The 14,455-nt window shown below is 45.1% G+C and overlaps 1 protein-coding gene across 4 annotated transcripts in view; it reads left to right on the top strand.

Annotated features, from left to right (window-relative positions):
* Window positions 1-14,455, top strand: part of LOC143368653 (cilia- and flagella-associated protein 298) — a 79,043-nt gene that overhangs the window by 50,585 nt on the left and 14,003 nt on the right. The window contains exons 2-4 of one of the 4 annotated variants that reach the window (XM_076811579.1): window positions 4,436-4,757; window positions 11,802-12,089; window positions 12,637-12,830. The exons of 1 other annotated variant lie outside the window; for it this stretch is intronic. In XM_076811579.1, coding sequence (XP_076667694.1) covers window positions 4,553-4,757; window positions 11,802-12,089; window positions 12,637-12,830 — 687 coding nt within the window. In that variant the 5' untranslated portion in view covers window positions 4,436-4,552. 2 more of the 4 variants (XM_076811581.1, XM_076811582.1) reach the window with 2 other exon arrangements.

The following is a 14,455-nucleotide window of genomic DNA, read 5'->3' as shown; positions in this document are numbered from 1 at the left end:
GCTTTCTCTCGGTCCACGGAATCGGAACGGTCAGGACGCGCCTTCGGAGCTTACTCGGGGATTCGGGGATCGTGGGAAGGGGACTGTGTAACGGAGACGGTGATCGCCGCTCAACCGACTCTGTAGTACGCTATTTCAAACGTAGCCTGTGGGATTCCATCGGGTAGCGGGTGCCCTGTCAGCTAGACAGCTCCCTTCGCGATGCTTCCTTGATTTTAATTAGTGATGGGAGATCCTCGTAGGTATGATGTATGGGGAAGGGAATAAAGGGAAGTTTCTTGAGAAACTGCTGCCCCAGTTTCAGGCTACGGTACCCACCCAGCCAGTATTGCTCGAGCTTCGAAGTGTCTTAGGTTAGAAGTGTAAGGATCTTGATAGTTCAATGATATTATCGAGAAACTACTTTGCGGAAGCTCTGGAATCTTTGGAGCATACACGTAGTTGCATTTCAGTGTTATGACTCCAAATTGTGACGTTGGATCTAGCCTACGGTTCCTCGTTGACTCCGAAAGAGTCCTCGAGTCCTGTTTAGTGTCCCACTAAAGGAGAGGTGGATGCGTGACGAGGGTAAATCGCGAATCGCAGAACACGCCCGTGTATTCTTCTCACGCTAATTGCTTGTTAACGCGACAGGCCTGGCTCGTTCCATTCGCGAGCTCTGACGCAGCCTCTCGCAGATTCGACACTTCCTTTCGCGCGGCTCTGGCCGAGTAATCAGCGCGTGCACTTAACGCCAAGCACGTTGATTTACGTCGAGTGTCTCTGTGAATGCAAACGGCCCCCCTTTGTCTTAAAGGGATTGGCGCGAGACAATTTGATCATCCTGGGTGTAACGAGCTTTCGCCGTTTCGAGCTGCCCGTAATCCTGTAGAATCTTCGAAAGCCGAAGCACACGGATAGAAATGTTCCTTTGAGAAGTTAAAATAGCAAACAGGTCTTCGCGTCGAGAAGGTTTTAGACATTTCGATACGGTTTACGATAATAGAACCAGTTGGAAAGCGATGAAAGGATTGAGAACGTTGTTAATGGTGAAACAGGACTTGGATTCGTTGGTTCGAATTTTATTAAAATTCGATTTGAAGTACGACGTATCTGGGGTGTTGGGTTGAATGACAAGTTTAGTGGATAACCCTTCAACAAAGAATAGTTAATTAAATTCTACATGCACAGGATCCTTTTTTCCCCGCGAAGTAGTCAATGCATAAGCCAGACAAAACTTTAAAACGACAAACGACACTGGTGAGGATGATTTCACACAAAACGTTCCTTTGAGCACTCTGTGTAGCACCAGCATGCTCTGACGTAACTCGTCGACACGAACCATGTCGAGTCAATAAAGGAAAACAGCACTTTGCTACCGTGGAATCCAGTGTCTTCCCGTTATAGCGAAAAATAGAGGTCGAACAATGTAAAACACGATTCATAAAAGCCACCATCTAGCAATGATTTTCTAAGAAATTACGATATTTCAATCGCCAAAAATTGTCACACCACAATAACAGAAGTAACAACCATGAAACCCCAAAAGATTCCCCGAGCAATATTAACGTCAAGTTTGTCAAACAAACTTCTTCGATGGAGGTAGAAATTTAGAGGGTGCAGGACGTGGGTATTCTTCCACGTCCTCGTTATGCATCCCTTTAATTAATTAATCCGAGCTTACATCGAGTACTACTATTACGCAAGCTCGCCGGCTAAATCCTCGAGCTTTCTTTCAGCGTAGCAGCTTTAATTAAACGTACGTTCACGCGGCTCGTAAATAATTATCATCATAAAAGGCGCAGTGGTAATTTCGGTTTCCCCACCACGTGGAGAGAAAGGGTGTGAAGATAAAAACTGGGATGCTGAAGCCGTGCAACGCCCGGGACCAAGTTTTATCTCGACAAAGCTCGGTGCCACGTAAATCAGGGCAATCCAATAAAACAAAATCCGGTAGCTTGCGGCCTAAAGTGCACGGGAAGCGTCGGAGGTAGTTAAAAGTTCCCTTCGTAAATGGATGGGAGGGAGGAAAGTGCGCGGGCTGGGTCGACGACAGAGTTTGGTCGGTCGCGTTTCCTTGTATTAAAAGGAGCTTGCGCGACGCGTTATTGAAAGCTCTAAGGGTGGCCTGCGCCCGGGGGAGGCTCGTGACACGCGAATCGCTCTGAATCCAATAAGGGACGGTAGTATTTCGTGATTCTAGGGACATGCCCGGAGGGCTGGGGACACGAGTCGCGTTTGTTTCCGTACTGATAGCTGGGGGTGTATCGAAGGAGGTAGTTTCTTAAGATCTCGGTACAGGGGAAACTCCTAAATGTGTAGATCGCGTAATAACGGGCGAAAGGAGTCCATTTCCCGAGCTTGAGGACATTTTTTCACCTGGAAGCGAGTCGAGGGAGGACACGTGTACAGTTGGGAAAGCTCTCAGACTTGATGGGATTCTCGCGTCGCCTCGCCAAACTTGCCCAGGAAAACGAAGCAAGTCCGATAGTCGTCGACTCGTGGAAATTTCGGAGGCAAGCGGACCGGGATGGAATTATTTGCCAGAGGAATTGCCGGGGAGATGTGAATGGTGAGCTCGTGGATCGCGTATCGCGTCGCTGGGTTCATTGTCATGGTAATTTCTTACACCTAACGCTACGAAATTGTCGTCTACCGCTCGGGTGAATGAAAGGATGGCGAGGATCGGATGGCTAGGGCTTCGTCTTATTCACAGAATAATGTAGAGCCAGATTGCCGTGTCACATTCGAAATCGATGAAGGGAACGATCAGGGAGTATCGGAAAGCTCGATGAAACGTGTTTCAACGGACGTTTATGTTCAGTTGTGCTGTACATATAGTCGGGACGTGGAAACACCTCCAAATAGTTTGCGGAGCATATTTAGTTCCATCTGTGATAAAAATGCAAGGGAGTATTCTAATCGAGGGATGGAGAACGTTTCAGACAGCTGTTCTTCCTCGTGGTAATTAAGGTCATCGATATTTAGATTATTCTGTGCGTCATAGCTTTTTCTGTTATTCTCCATTCGTTTTGGACAAAGGGATTTAAATAAGGTGGATAGATTTTACGGGTGTAGGGCATGAAATAAGTAATTTAAGGATGCTAGCAAAAGGCACTTTCATTCAATTTGGATTTCGTGGAGGCAAGATACTATGTACACGTTTCGTCGTTTAGTAGCTGTAATCATTTTTGCTGTATCATCTTCCATGAGAAAGATGTCGTCTTTTTTTATTCTTAGCAAGGAAACAGATGTCTCGCTCTAAGTATATCGGTGAAAGGTTAAAGCCCGTCACAAGATCCTGAAAGTGTAATCGATATAGCCTCAAGAATCGCAGGGCTTCCGGGGAGATTTATTGAATCTCGGTACAGAGAGCTCCGTTTTCTTGAAACAACGTCGACACCGATACGATAAATATAGGAGCATACCTATACACTGACGGGGCACAAAGCCGCGGTAGAAATTACTTTGGGATGTTCCCAGCGTCCCATGAGATTCGTCAACTCCAACCTGAAAGCAGGAATCTTGAAAGGTCTCGCGTACGAAGATACATTTACCAGTGCTCTTTCGTGCATTAAACTAAAATCGCGATTAAAATAACTGATCACTATTTCACATTGAAATTTTACCATTTTTCCAAATTTTCCAAATTGTTACGCGAGAGCTCCGCAGTAATAGCTAACACCAGTCAATTCGACGGAGTGTTAGATTTAAATAGAGTAAAAATACTGCTAGAGGTTTAATGCGAAGCTCGAGTTAATGTAAAACAGGTTGGAAACTTCGATTGACTACTCGAAGGAAGTCGTAGTAGTGTAAAAAAAAGTTTTAGCACCTCGGAGGCGTAAGGAACGGTAAATCGTCCGAAGTGTTCTAGTGCCTCGTGGGCTTACAAGTTCTTCAGCGGAATACGTGAAGTTTGAAGTCGGTCAGAATAATATAAGTGGCAGTCTTGCTATCTCGTGGGTGTATGAACACTTAAGGGAGGGTTAAATCGATCGAATGTCCCAGTGTCTCGTGGGCGCAAAAGCCGTTCACTGAAACGAGTCGGGTCAGGATAGTCTAAGAAAAGTTTCAGTATCTGGTGCTCGGTGTCCTGGACCCTCGTGAGCGTGAAAGCTCCTGCCGAAGGGTTGGCTTAGCCGATCGAGCGCCCCAGTGCCTCATAGACCTAAAAGCTACCCGATGGTGTCCCCGAATTAGGTCAAGCTAATCGAAAGAAAGTCAGCGATCCTGGAAGCGAGCCTGACTCGTTTGACTGATCCCAGTCGGGCGATTCCCTGTGCCAAGAATAACTGTACCGCGCCTGATCTTAAAGAAACGCGCTTCTTCGCAACTTTAACCAGCAAGAAAGGGGACATGGCGCCTCGGAGTAGCGTTTGCCAGAGAAAGCTCGATGTCTTCGAACGCGGCAGAGAATGCGAAGCGGAGTGATGAAACCGGCGACGAAAATCCGCAGATCGTTTCGCCTCCATCGACGTCCAACGCGACGACGAGCAGCGAGCACACCGACGACGACGAAGGCGACGTCAGCCAGGTGCATCACTGAAACGAGCACTGCCGTTTGTTCTCCGAGATGGCGGACGAGAAGGAGAAGCAGACGTTCCTGCAGAAGCTGCTGTTCTACACCACCGCGTTCTTCATCCTCCTCAGCACCTTCAGCCTCTTTGCCTTCCTCTTCTTGGTCCCCTTCGTCATCGACCCCGCCTTCACCACGATCTTCATGCAGTTCGACACTCGGCCAGCCGAGTGTATCACCATCGACGTTGAGTCCAGGAGAGGTGAACAATCGGTCCCTTTCACCCTCAGCCCTTGTTTTTTTTCGTCGGTGTCGCTTTCGTTGTGTCGTTGCATGCGACCCCACAGAATCTATTTCAGAGACCACTTTTCTCTCTCTCTCTTTCTCTCTCCTTCCTCCGAGTGATTAGAGGGTGTAAATCGATGGAGTAGTTTCTATATCGGCTGTGGCTCGTGCTCGGAATCGTTTTATCTTGCTGGATGCCGTCTGTGACGTCGAGTCAACGTTTAGTAGACGCGGAGAATTTGGTTCTAATGATTTGAAAGTTCTTTGCATTTCTTTATCAAGACAGATAGTCGTATTTCACTTGTGAATGGCTTTGGATTAATCATCTGCGTAGTTGATATTAATTATTTCGTCTTGTGATGTAGTGTTGCAGAAAATTTTGTATCAGTCTATCGATTGATGAATAATTTAAAATGAGTATAAATAGTTTTGTTTTCCCGCGATAAATATCAACAGCCATTCAGATGTTCCATTATGATAATTAAACGTCCATCGGCTTTCTGATCGTAGGTGTATTTCGCCAGTTCGAGCAAATAACGTCTTCATCTACTTTATACACTTCTTCCTCCCCCTTGATCATTACAGAGCAGCGTCCCTGACGGTATGAATCGTGTTCTTCTTTGTACTTGTTACTCTCCCTGCCCGTGTGTGTGCCCGAGAGCGTGATTCTGGTGTGAGATTATGTATCACCTAGTCCTACATGCGTGTTCGATGTACATTAAAAACCCTCTGTTCAAGTATTCATTGCAACAGGAATGTACGATCTCGTTCCATAAAGTGTTGTACGAAACTGATCTCGTACATTTCACGTATAATTATATTCTAGCATCTTTCCCTCCATATTCATTGATTTTAACACATGATCAGAAGAAATACACTGATTAGAAAATATTATTAGATTTTCTCATCCTTGACATTCAGTTTATTTTTCTAATCATTTATAGTACCTTATTAGGGCCCAGTAAAATTCCCCAGGATCCACCGCGAATATTCGAAATGTTTCTAGCAGCTACTTGCATACTTTGCAACAAACTTTAACCAACGTGTCACCCAGACCTAAGCCAGACCGTCTCCCAGCTTCTATCTCTAGCGTGTCGCATTCGTGCCCCTCGCATTCATGGGTTTGCACGGTGGTGAAAACATCGAAAAGCTTCTAGCCACGTTCGAAACGGTAATTCGTTATAATTCCATCAAAGGTGGTATGTATCCGTGGGAAGGAACCGGGGGACTACGTATCAATCGATTCGTTCCAATTCACGAAATAGGGTCACCGCCAGAATATACGATTTGCATGAATGATTGAGAAAACTATTTCCAGATGTCGGCTGGACGTGACGGAAGGCTGTTTTGACGGACAGCTGTTCAGCGTCTCGCACAAACGAATATAACATTCCGGGCAATCCGGCAGCGAGCTCGAAGATAATGACATTTAATTTAATATTTCAGCGAATGATCGCGGGCGTTCGCCGCCGAAAGACGGTCGCCCTTTGTCGATTATTCAGAGGGTGATAGAAATACCAGCATGCACGACGTGACATTTTACGGAACGGCATCGTGACGCAGGAATCAAATTTATTTTATCGGTCGGTCGATCGTGATTAGTGCCGACTTCGATCTGCAGGAAACCCCATTCGGTTCAGTTCTAATATGAATTGCACCGATCGCGCGGAAGTAAAACGATACTTAAGCCACTCTAATTTTTCAAACGTTCGCAAAACGGAACAGTTCCATCGCGATTGCGCCTGTTATCATGGACCGCTACTTTTGAATACTTATCGCGAATTAATATTCGCTCCTTTATTTCTCGCTTATCGCGTTTCTCGCATAAATTAAATATGCTTCTCTTGATAAAATGTACGCGTGTCGGTAGAAGACAAAACGAAGGGTACACGTACTTCCCGTAACGTTTAAACGACACGCAATCCGCGTTCCACATGAAAAAAAAAATCGATTCGCGTGTGCGGGAAAGAGGGAAGCAAAAGCACAAAGCAACGGGGAAATAATATTTTAGCTGTTCCCCTGACACGTTGCCAGCATATTTTAAACGAGCACTGAGAAAAATCACGCCGTACAATAGGGTAAGTGTGGGTATTACTGCGGACTTATAAGATAGGTTAACTTTAGAACCTTCGATAAAGCGCTGAAATGAATGAGAATCCCTCCTTCTTTTTTTAAAAGAAACTTGGGGCCTTAATAATCCCATAAAAAATGTGAGGATGGGGTAATAACCACAGATAATTAAAAATACAGAGATTGAAACATCAATGTCATTGCAGGAGTTACTGCGGACAGGATGTTAGGCGAAATACTAGTATAAGAAAGCCTATTGACTTTTCTGTTACTTTTTTATACTTTTTTTTCACTTTCATCTTTTCTTGGCATCTTTATAGAGTTGTAATTGTCACTCGTGCACCGCGGCCTACTTTTGACGTTAGGTTGACGTACGATCTGAAAAATGGTTAGATTACGCAGTCGCCAGTCCGCAGTAATACATGCACATGGTGTAAAGTACTGCACCTAATACTACGGTGAGAAATAAAAATTAAAACTAAAATGTAGATGACTGATTTACTGTTTTTCTGAAAATATAACTCTTACTCTACCGAGTAATAACGATGCATTACACGTATTATTGTTAATATGAGAAATATAAATGCTTTTCAAGTACGTGCTCATGACCGCCATATCGCGAATCGACCGAAGTTTCGCCTTGACGAATTTCAAACTACGATAAAAGACTTAATAATAACTTTGCTGCACACATTTATTAATAATTATCTGTAATAGAGTTTAAAATAATTTTGTCAAAAATTTTCAAGAGATTATGTATCTTCCAACATTAAATATGACCTGTTTTAGAATATCCGCAGTAATCGGGGCATCCGCAGTAATACCCGCACTTACCCTAGACTCCATTCAACTTTCTCGCGTACACTTACTTTTCCACGAAAATGTACAAGCACGAAATATTACGTTTCCCCCGCGCCTTGGACAAACGGTAATTTCAACGCTATTTACGCGCCTCGGGCATCCGTGTCTCCATTACCGAACGATCCTTCGTTTCGATTACGAATGCTTCATATTTGGATTCGCGCGCTTCCATATTAGTACCATGACCGTTTCCCGTAAAACGGCTGTCGTGTTCGCACGCGGGCGGTATCGCATTACACGCTATCGATTTCGTTGTTTCAACGCCTACTTAAATTAGAAGAAAAACAAATGTAGAAGAGCGAGGAAGAGCTGTGGGCGTAGAAAGGCAGAGGAGCGCGCGTGTAGCATCGATTTTATGTAAATAAAACGCGAAACCAGAGACAGAATGTTCCAGCAGATGAATTACGGCGACGTTACCTCGGCAACACGGAAAAACAACATTCAGCATTAATATTATTTCAGCCGAAAAAATATCAATTTCGCGTACCGTTCGCGACTTCCGTCAATATATTCGCTGGATCCCTCGGCGCCAGTGTTGATTTTAATTGAATGCAGATTTAAATAGCCGCGATTAAAACGGTGGGAACGAGGGATCGATAGGGCACACAGGTTCTCCCGACTGTGGAACATTTAAACTGCTTGTATATAACGAATCGACCAGGCGCGCGTCCAGAACGTCCATCAATTCGAAAGCCTCTGACAGCCATAATATTTGGCGCCAAATGTTTCTGTGCCTGTGCAGCCATCGTCGAAATACTGTTCACCTGAGAATTCCGTCTTTTAGTGGTTGTTCGGTGCAATACGTTCGATATTCCACGTGAAATTCGCTGCGTCGTAAAGCAGCAGACGTATGTACGAGGATCGCTCGACAAATTCTCCAATAGGAAGCTGCAACTTAGGTACTTTCTTCGACACAAGGTGGTTTCACGATGAGACATTCGTTCCGTAAGCTCTATCGGCTTTTCTATTTCCACGACAAAGTGTTTTACTTGAATTACGCAAGGAAGCAAAATTGCATCGGGCATTCGAAACATTTAATGTTTATTCGACTCGCATCAACCGTCTCAGTTATTAAATGGCACCTGAAACTTTTCCGAAACTTCCAGATCAATCAATAGAGTACGACTTACGCTTACAATCTTAGAGCAGTTCAAACTATAGCAGAATTTTTATTTGGCATCCCAATTTACATTTCTCGAGTCGGGAGATATTTCATTAAATCTCATTGGGAATGAAATCGAAATAGAGACTTGCCACGATTCAACGTATGAATAGGTCTTCTATAGGTACCGCCAATTAACGTGTCGACATTACGAAATTATGCGAGCGTGTTCGGCTCGCACCTTGGATCGATGGAAATCATCGCGATAAGAAACGGCGGCGCAAAGTGGATGTCGCCTTGGAGCTCGGTAAACGAGCGGCGTTATCGATATATCGATGTAATAGAGGCACTAAAGAGCCACTAGGCGGAGACGGGGCTAAGATCGACGCAACTGGTGTCTTTGTATTCACGGTATTCGAGCTGGTCTCGAGCGATCCGAACGTATTCCTGCCCCTGCGACACCCCTTCGCTCTTTCTTCACCCCCGTGCTTACACTTCAGGTCCTCTGTCGACCGCCAGCGGCTGTAGGGTGCGGGTATTCTCCGCGATCGAGCACTCAGACATCTACTTCTCGGTATAAATGTGTGTACACGTCGTGATCATACACGTACTGTACTGCACATAATGATTCTACGACAGTGGACTCTAGCTCTGCTTCAGTCGTATAATTTCCTTTGCAATTAACAGGTTTATTCTCGACAGGCGAACCCGTATTTTTATATTCTGCAGAAATATACCTAGTAGCTCTACTGAGTAGTAGATACAGGGCATTATTGTGCATACATATATCTGTGGGATATATGCATTATACATGAACAAAATTAACCACGCCATTCTGCTTGATTCTTTTTATTGTTTTGTTCCATGAGCATTATATTTATTATTTATTATTTAACGTCTTCCATCTTAGTACCCCAACATTAGTTAATTCATTTTAACACACAGCAACACCTTTCTTCATGGTATAAACTATTCAGTAAATGATTTGGAACATAATTTGGGAAACCAAGGTTGACCTAAAGCCTTAATATTTCATTCGACTCTTGAAACCTGTGTGTGAATGTTGCGTTGTGTGTCTCTGACGTTTTCCCCGTTGATTATTATCCAGTGTTTCGTATTCTCCTGTCATGGTCACATCTGCTCTTTTTAGATGTCCCCTACGCACTTCTGGTCCCCTCACAGATCTTCACTATTCACCTGCACGTCGTTCGAATTTAAACCTGCGGTGTATGTATTACACAATCTTCGTGTTCACCCTTGTATCGTGAAATCTTGTTCACTTTTGAACCTGTCTCTGCACGTACATTCGCCTCGCAGCTATAGCTGGGAATAAATGAATTCGTGGGACTCTAACTCTCCACGGAACCACATTTACAATCTCGCTAATTGCTTTTCAAAGCCATAATTCCCCAGGTGCGCGTCACTTTGTAGTCACGTTATTCGTCTAGTGCAAACAATTTTCCCTTCGAATGTAATGGGCGTGGGAATGATAATTACGGCTAAGACGATTACTCGTGTTTGATGTTTCGTAATAGGATTTCAGCGAGAACACGATGTCGAGGACAATACACGAGAGGGAAGAAAGTGCGCGTGATTGGATCGTACCCTTTACCATCTGGAAACTATAGCAAAGCTGGGCTTGTTGGATCAATACCGCGATAATTAATACTCGCAGACAATGTCAAGCGGTGCGGGCAAATTTTTCCTCACTTTTCTTTGCACCTTCGCTAACTCCACTCCCTAATTCCCGAGTCTAACTGATCGGATTCCTACGTCCAGCTGTTAGTCACTACGGGGGCAATTAGTGGGCGAATTCTAACAGTTTGCATCCTGAAATGGATACCGGCTGGTTTGGACGTTATCCAAAAAGTGTGACCCGGTGTGTCAACTACATCACAGCCGGAGCTTCCCTCCGCGGAAGTTTCGAGGGGGAAGACGAGGTCAGGGCATGAATTTCGTAACCTGCCTCCGGGGACTAAGCCGGGAGAACTTTGCTATAGTTTTCCTGTTCCCCGAGAATCTCGAGGAAGTCACCGTGCATTTTTCCTCCCTCGTCAACTTCGCCACCACGTGTCTCGCGTCCTGTTCTAAACGATTTATGCGTTCAATTCCCCAGGTCGTCACGCTTCCTCTCTACGTGTCTCTTAACTATAATACGTCCGCTCTCTTCAATCTGTGTGCCACATGATGCACGTCGAAAAATCGTTTATCCTCCATCACTTGACAAGCCTATTAAATTTTATAATTCTCAACGTGACGAAGTAATCGCGCTGTTGTTTTGAAACACAATTCCGTGAAATATATTTCTTTATTTTATACGGTTAGTTAATAGATACACTCGATTGTACAACTCTCATTAATTAACATCGATTCATAACAGGACAACAATTCCCAATGCTCTCGGTATTGTAATACGTCCGAGTATCTCGATGTTTGTCGAATAAATATCATTTCCGCGCAGAAATTTGATGGGGTCGGCGGAACGATAAAAGTCTATTATTTGACAAGGGAAGCTTGATAAATAAACGTCACAAATTTGCGTTACCACTTTCGATCACAAATTGTACACCACGAATTTTAATGACTGATGTAAATAATGAACTCGTAACGTAATAATAGACTTCTCTGATACTTGACAGCCAAATGATCCCAATAACTTTGCTACCAGTCTCTCAAAGCAACAGCACACTTCTGCGAATCACTCTTCACTAACATCCGCTGTCTCAAATCATTCAGATCTTTCTTCTTCGTAATCAGATTCAACAGCAAGCTTCCGAAGCTCCACGTTGAGGCGATCGCTATATTCTTCGCGTGACGTTCCAAATAATCCTCAAGCGGGCCTATGTAAGCCAATTGAATGAATTTTTCGACGTGCACCGGGCTCTCTGTCGAGACAGTCGTCCCAGAATCTTCGTTTCTCTCCCCGTGAACCTCGTCGTTAACGTAAATCTTCAGACACGAAGTCCATGAACGATACGTTGAGTCCAGGTACGCGCAACTGCTCATGGACGTCCTGTAGAGAGGGTTGCACCAAGGAGCTGTACGATTGCACGCAAATACGCGTCAACTACAAGCTACCGACTAATACGTCCGAGGATAGCGATGACCAGGGTGAGGGAGGCGGGGCGGTAGGAGGTGTCGAGGATGACGAAGATAGCACGACGATGGGAAAGCCGCGTTACGAGCGCTCCCTAAGGGAATACGATTACGTCGAGGACCTTGACGAGGACTTCGCCGAGGACGATGAAGCAGGACTGCCGAAACCTTTCCCTACAGGTATAGGACAATGTCCTGAGGTGTCGTGAGTGCACTCATTGCCACGGTGACGGGCTACTTACGTTATCCGCAATATCAATCTTCCTCGAGCAATTTACTTAACACACCCTATTACGTCTGTATAATTAACATTGCCCCTTTATCCCTTCACAAACGTCCGCTACTCCATCCTCACCTCGCCCGAGAACATCGCGCTGTCCCTCCGTAGCTGATTTTACTAACAACCTACATAGTTTCAGAAAACTCCACTTCCAACCAATTCCTAACAGTCAAAACCCAAACTCGTTGAAACACCCCGTGGAGGAAACGAAATCGCACAGCGACCGTGTCAACGTAGCGTCTGTAGTAATCCCCCAGTAACCGCGCGACACGCTCCACTAATAAATAATTAAAATCTGCCGCTGTTGGAGCCACCGGACCTAAACCTAAAGCTGACCGGAAGCATCCCCTCGCGTGCTTCGCTCTAACGATGTCCAACCTTCTCTCGCATGGAATTCCGTTCACGGTCGCGATCCACGACTGGACGATAACGAGGCGAAGTTCGCAGGTCTCATGGGCAACGACTCCGAGTGGTACTTCACCGGGGCCAAGCTGTTCCCCAACGTAAAAGGCTGTGGATACCCTCCAATGCTGAATTGCAGTATTTTCTACCGGCAGTACTCCATCATAGGGCAGAACTTTAGCTGTTACTACTCGAAAGTGGACCCCGGGATAGTCATCACCGACCTCGACATGTGGCAGGTCTCTCTCAACGATTCTTTATTTTGCCCACCACCCACCCGCACCCTCACCGTTTATCCCTCTGTCTACTTCGCAATTCTGCGCCGTGCGTGAAACGCCCAGTGGGCTGCACTTGCGTATGCAGTGCTGGCTACACTATGCGCCCCTGTCTGTATAATTCAGTTGACTTTATTTTCCGTTCCACGTCTGCTCTGTATTAATCACCCTCCCAAGGACACCAGGGAAATCCTTCCTTCCCTTCCCTTCATTTTTTTTAGTCGCAGCAACTGGCAACGTGGAATGGATGCAAACGACGATGTTACTTGTTTCTTTGTAGCTCGGTGTGTTTGTTACGTTGGGTGCATCGAGAGTCTTGATGATAGTTGCACTCGTGGTTCTCGAGGATTGGATGATCTTAACGCAATAGCCGACCCCGATCGTCGTAGCCTTTCTAGGATATGTCTGTTCTTGAATCTCGATTTTACTTGAAGGTAGAATTCTGTAGTATGTGTTCGATGTAAAGAATGTCCATGTTTAATTGCTGGTGTATCAGTACGAAGATGATGGGATAGAATGAAGGAGGAGGAATTAGCTTCGGGGCAATGGAGGGGAATAACAATCGAATCTCTCTGCACTGACGTGTCCTTTGCTTTTGAGTGTAACCCGGTTACCCTGTTTTAGACACCGTCGATTTACACCTGGTGTTTGTACGTGCAAGTCACGCGAAAGTGGTCTTTACGTGTGTGACTTCTGTGCCGGAGTTTACTGTCGGCTTGGAACGTCGGACCGTGAATCGATACTGCAGGTGCCTATTGAGGGCATAGTGCATTATGCAGCCGAAAGCTTCGCTCCCTCCTCCCTCTGTAAATGGTTAAGTACGTAACAGCGCTCATTATTAACGGAGATCCGTATCTGCTTTAATTGGGACACACAGACTTTCATTCGCGAGCCGGGCTAATTGACGGTGATTACGTTTGCTGCTTGAATGGAAGAAAAGGCAGTCCGAAACGGGAAGACACTTTTAAGCTTTCGAGTTCGCTGAAGTTGGTAAGAGAGACGTGGGTGAAATGGGAAAGTAAGGAAGCGATAAACGAATCGGTGAATGCTGGGAATGATAAACTATCCTGAATCCCCAAGGCACTTGGTGAAATGTTGCTAAGTTTAATTCATTTTTTAATGATGCACGATGTGGTTAAAAAGCTGATAAATCTAGCAGATGAGGTTTAAAGTTCCCAGAAGTAAAATGGTCGAAAGGTTCGAAGGAACCCTAGAGGATTCTGCAATCGTAGCACTTCGTGTCTCTGGAATTCTAGAATTCTAAAGCTACAGTGTTCTAAAACCATACAGCTTCAGAACCCTAGTGCTCTACATCCCTAGAGTTCCGAAGCTCCAGAGTTCAAAAGTCCTAGAGCCTTAGTGTCCCAAAATCGTAAATTCCCAGAGCTCCGAATCCTGAAATCTGTAGAACTCTAGAGTCTCAGATTCGGATTGAAAAACGTTAACCCTTGAAAAGCATTGAATCGTATGATATGTCAAAGTGGAGCGCGACAAATTTACTTTCCCATTTACCGCAGTGCGACGCAACATTGGCCACGAGATCGACACGAATCCTCGCGCGACGAAATTAATCGCGCAAATTGTGCTCT

This window comes from Andrena cerasifolii, chromosome 5 (genome assembly GCF_050908995.1).
Source record: "Andrena cerasifolii isolate SP2316 chromosome 5, iyAndCera1_principal, whole genome shotgun sequence".
Taxonomy (NCBI): Eukaryota; Metazoa; Arthropoda; class Insecta; order Hymenoptera; family Andrenidae; genus Andrena; species Andrena cerasifolii.
This window is presented reverse-complemented; position numbering and strand designations above follow the sequence as displayed.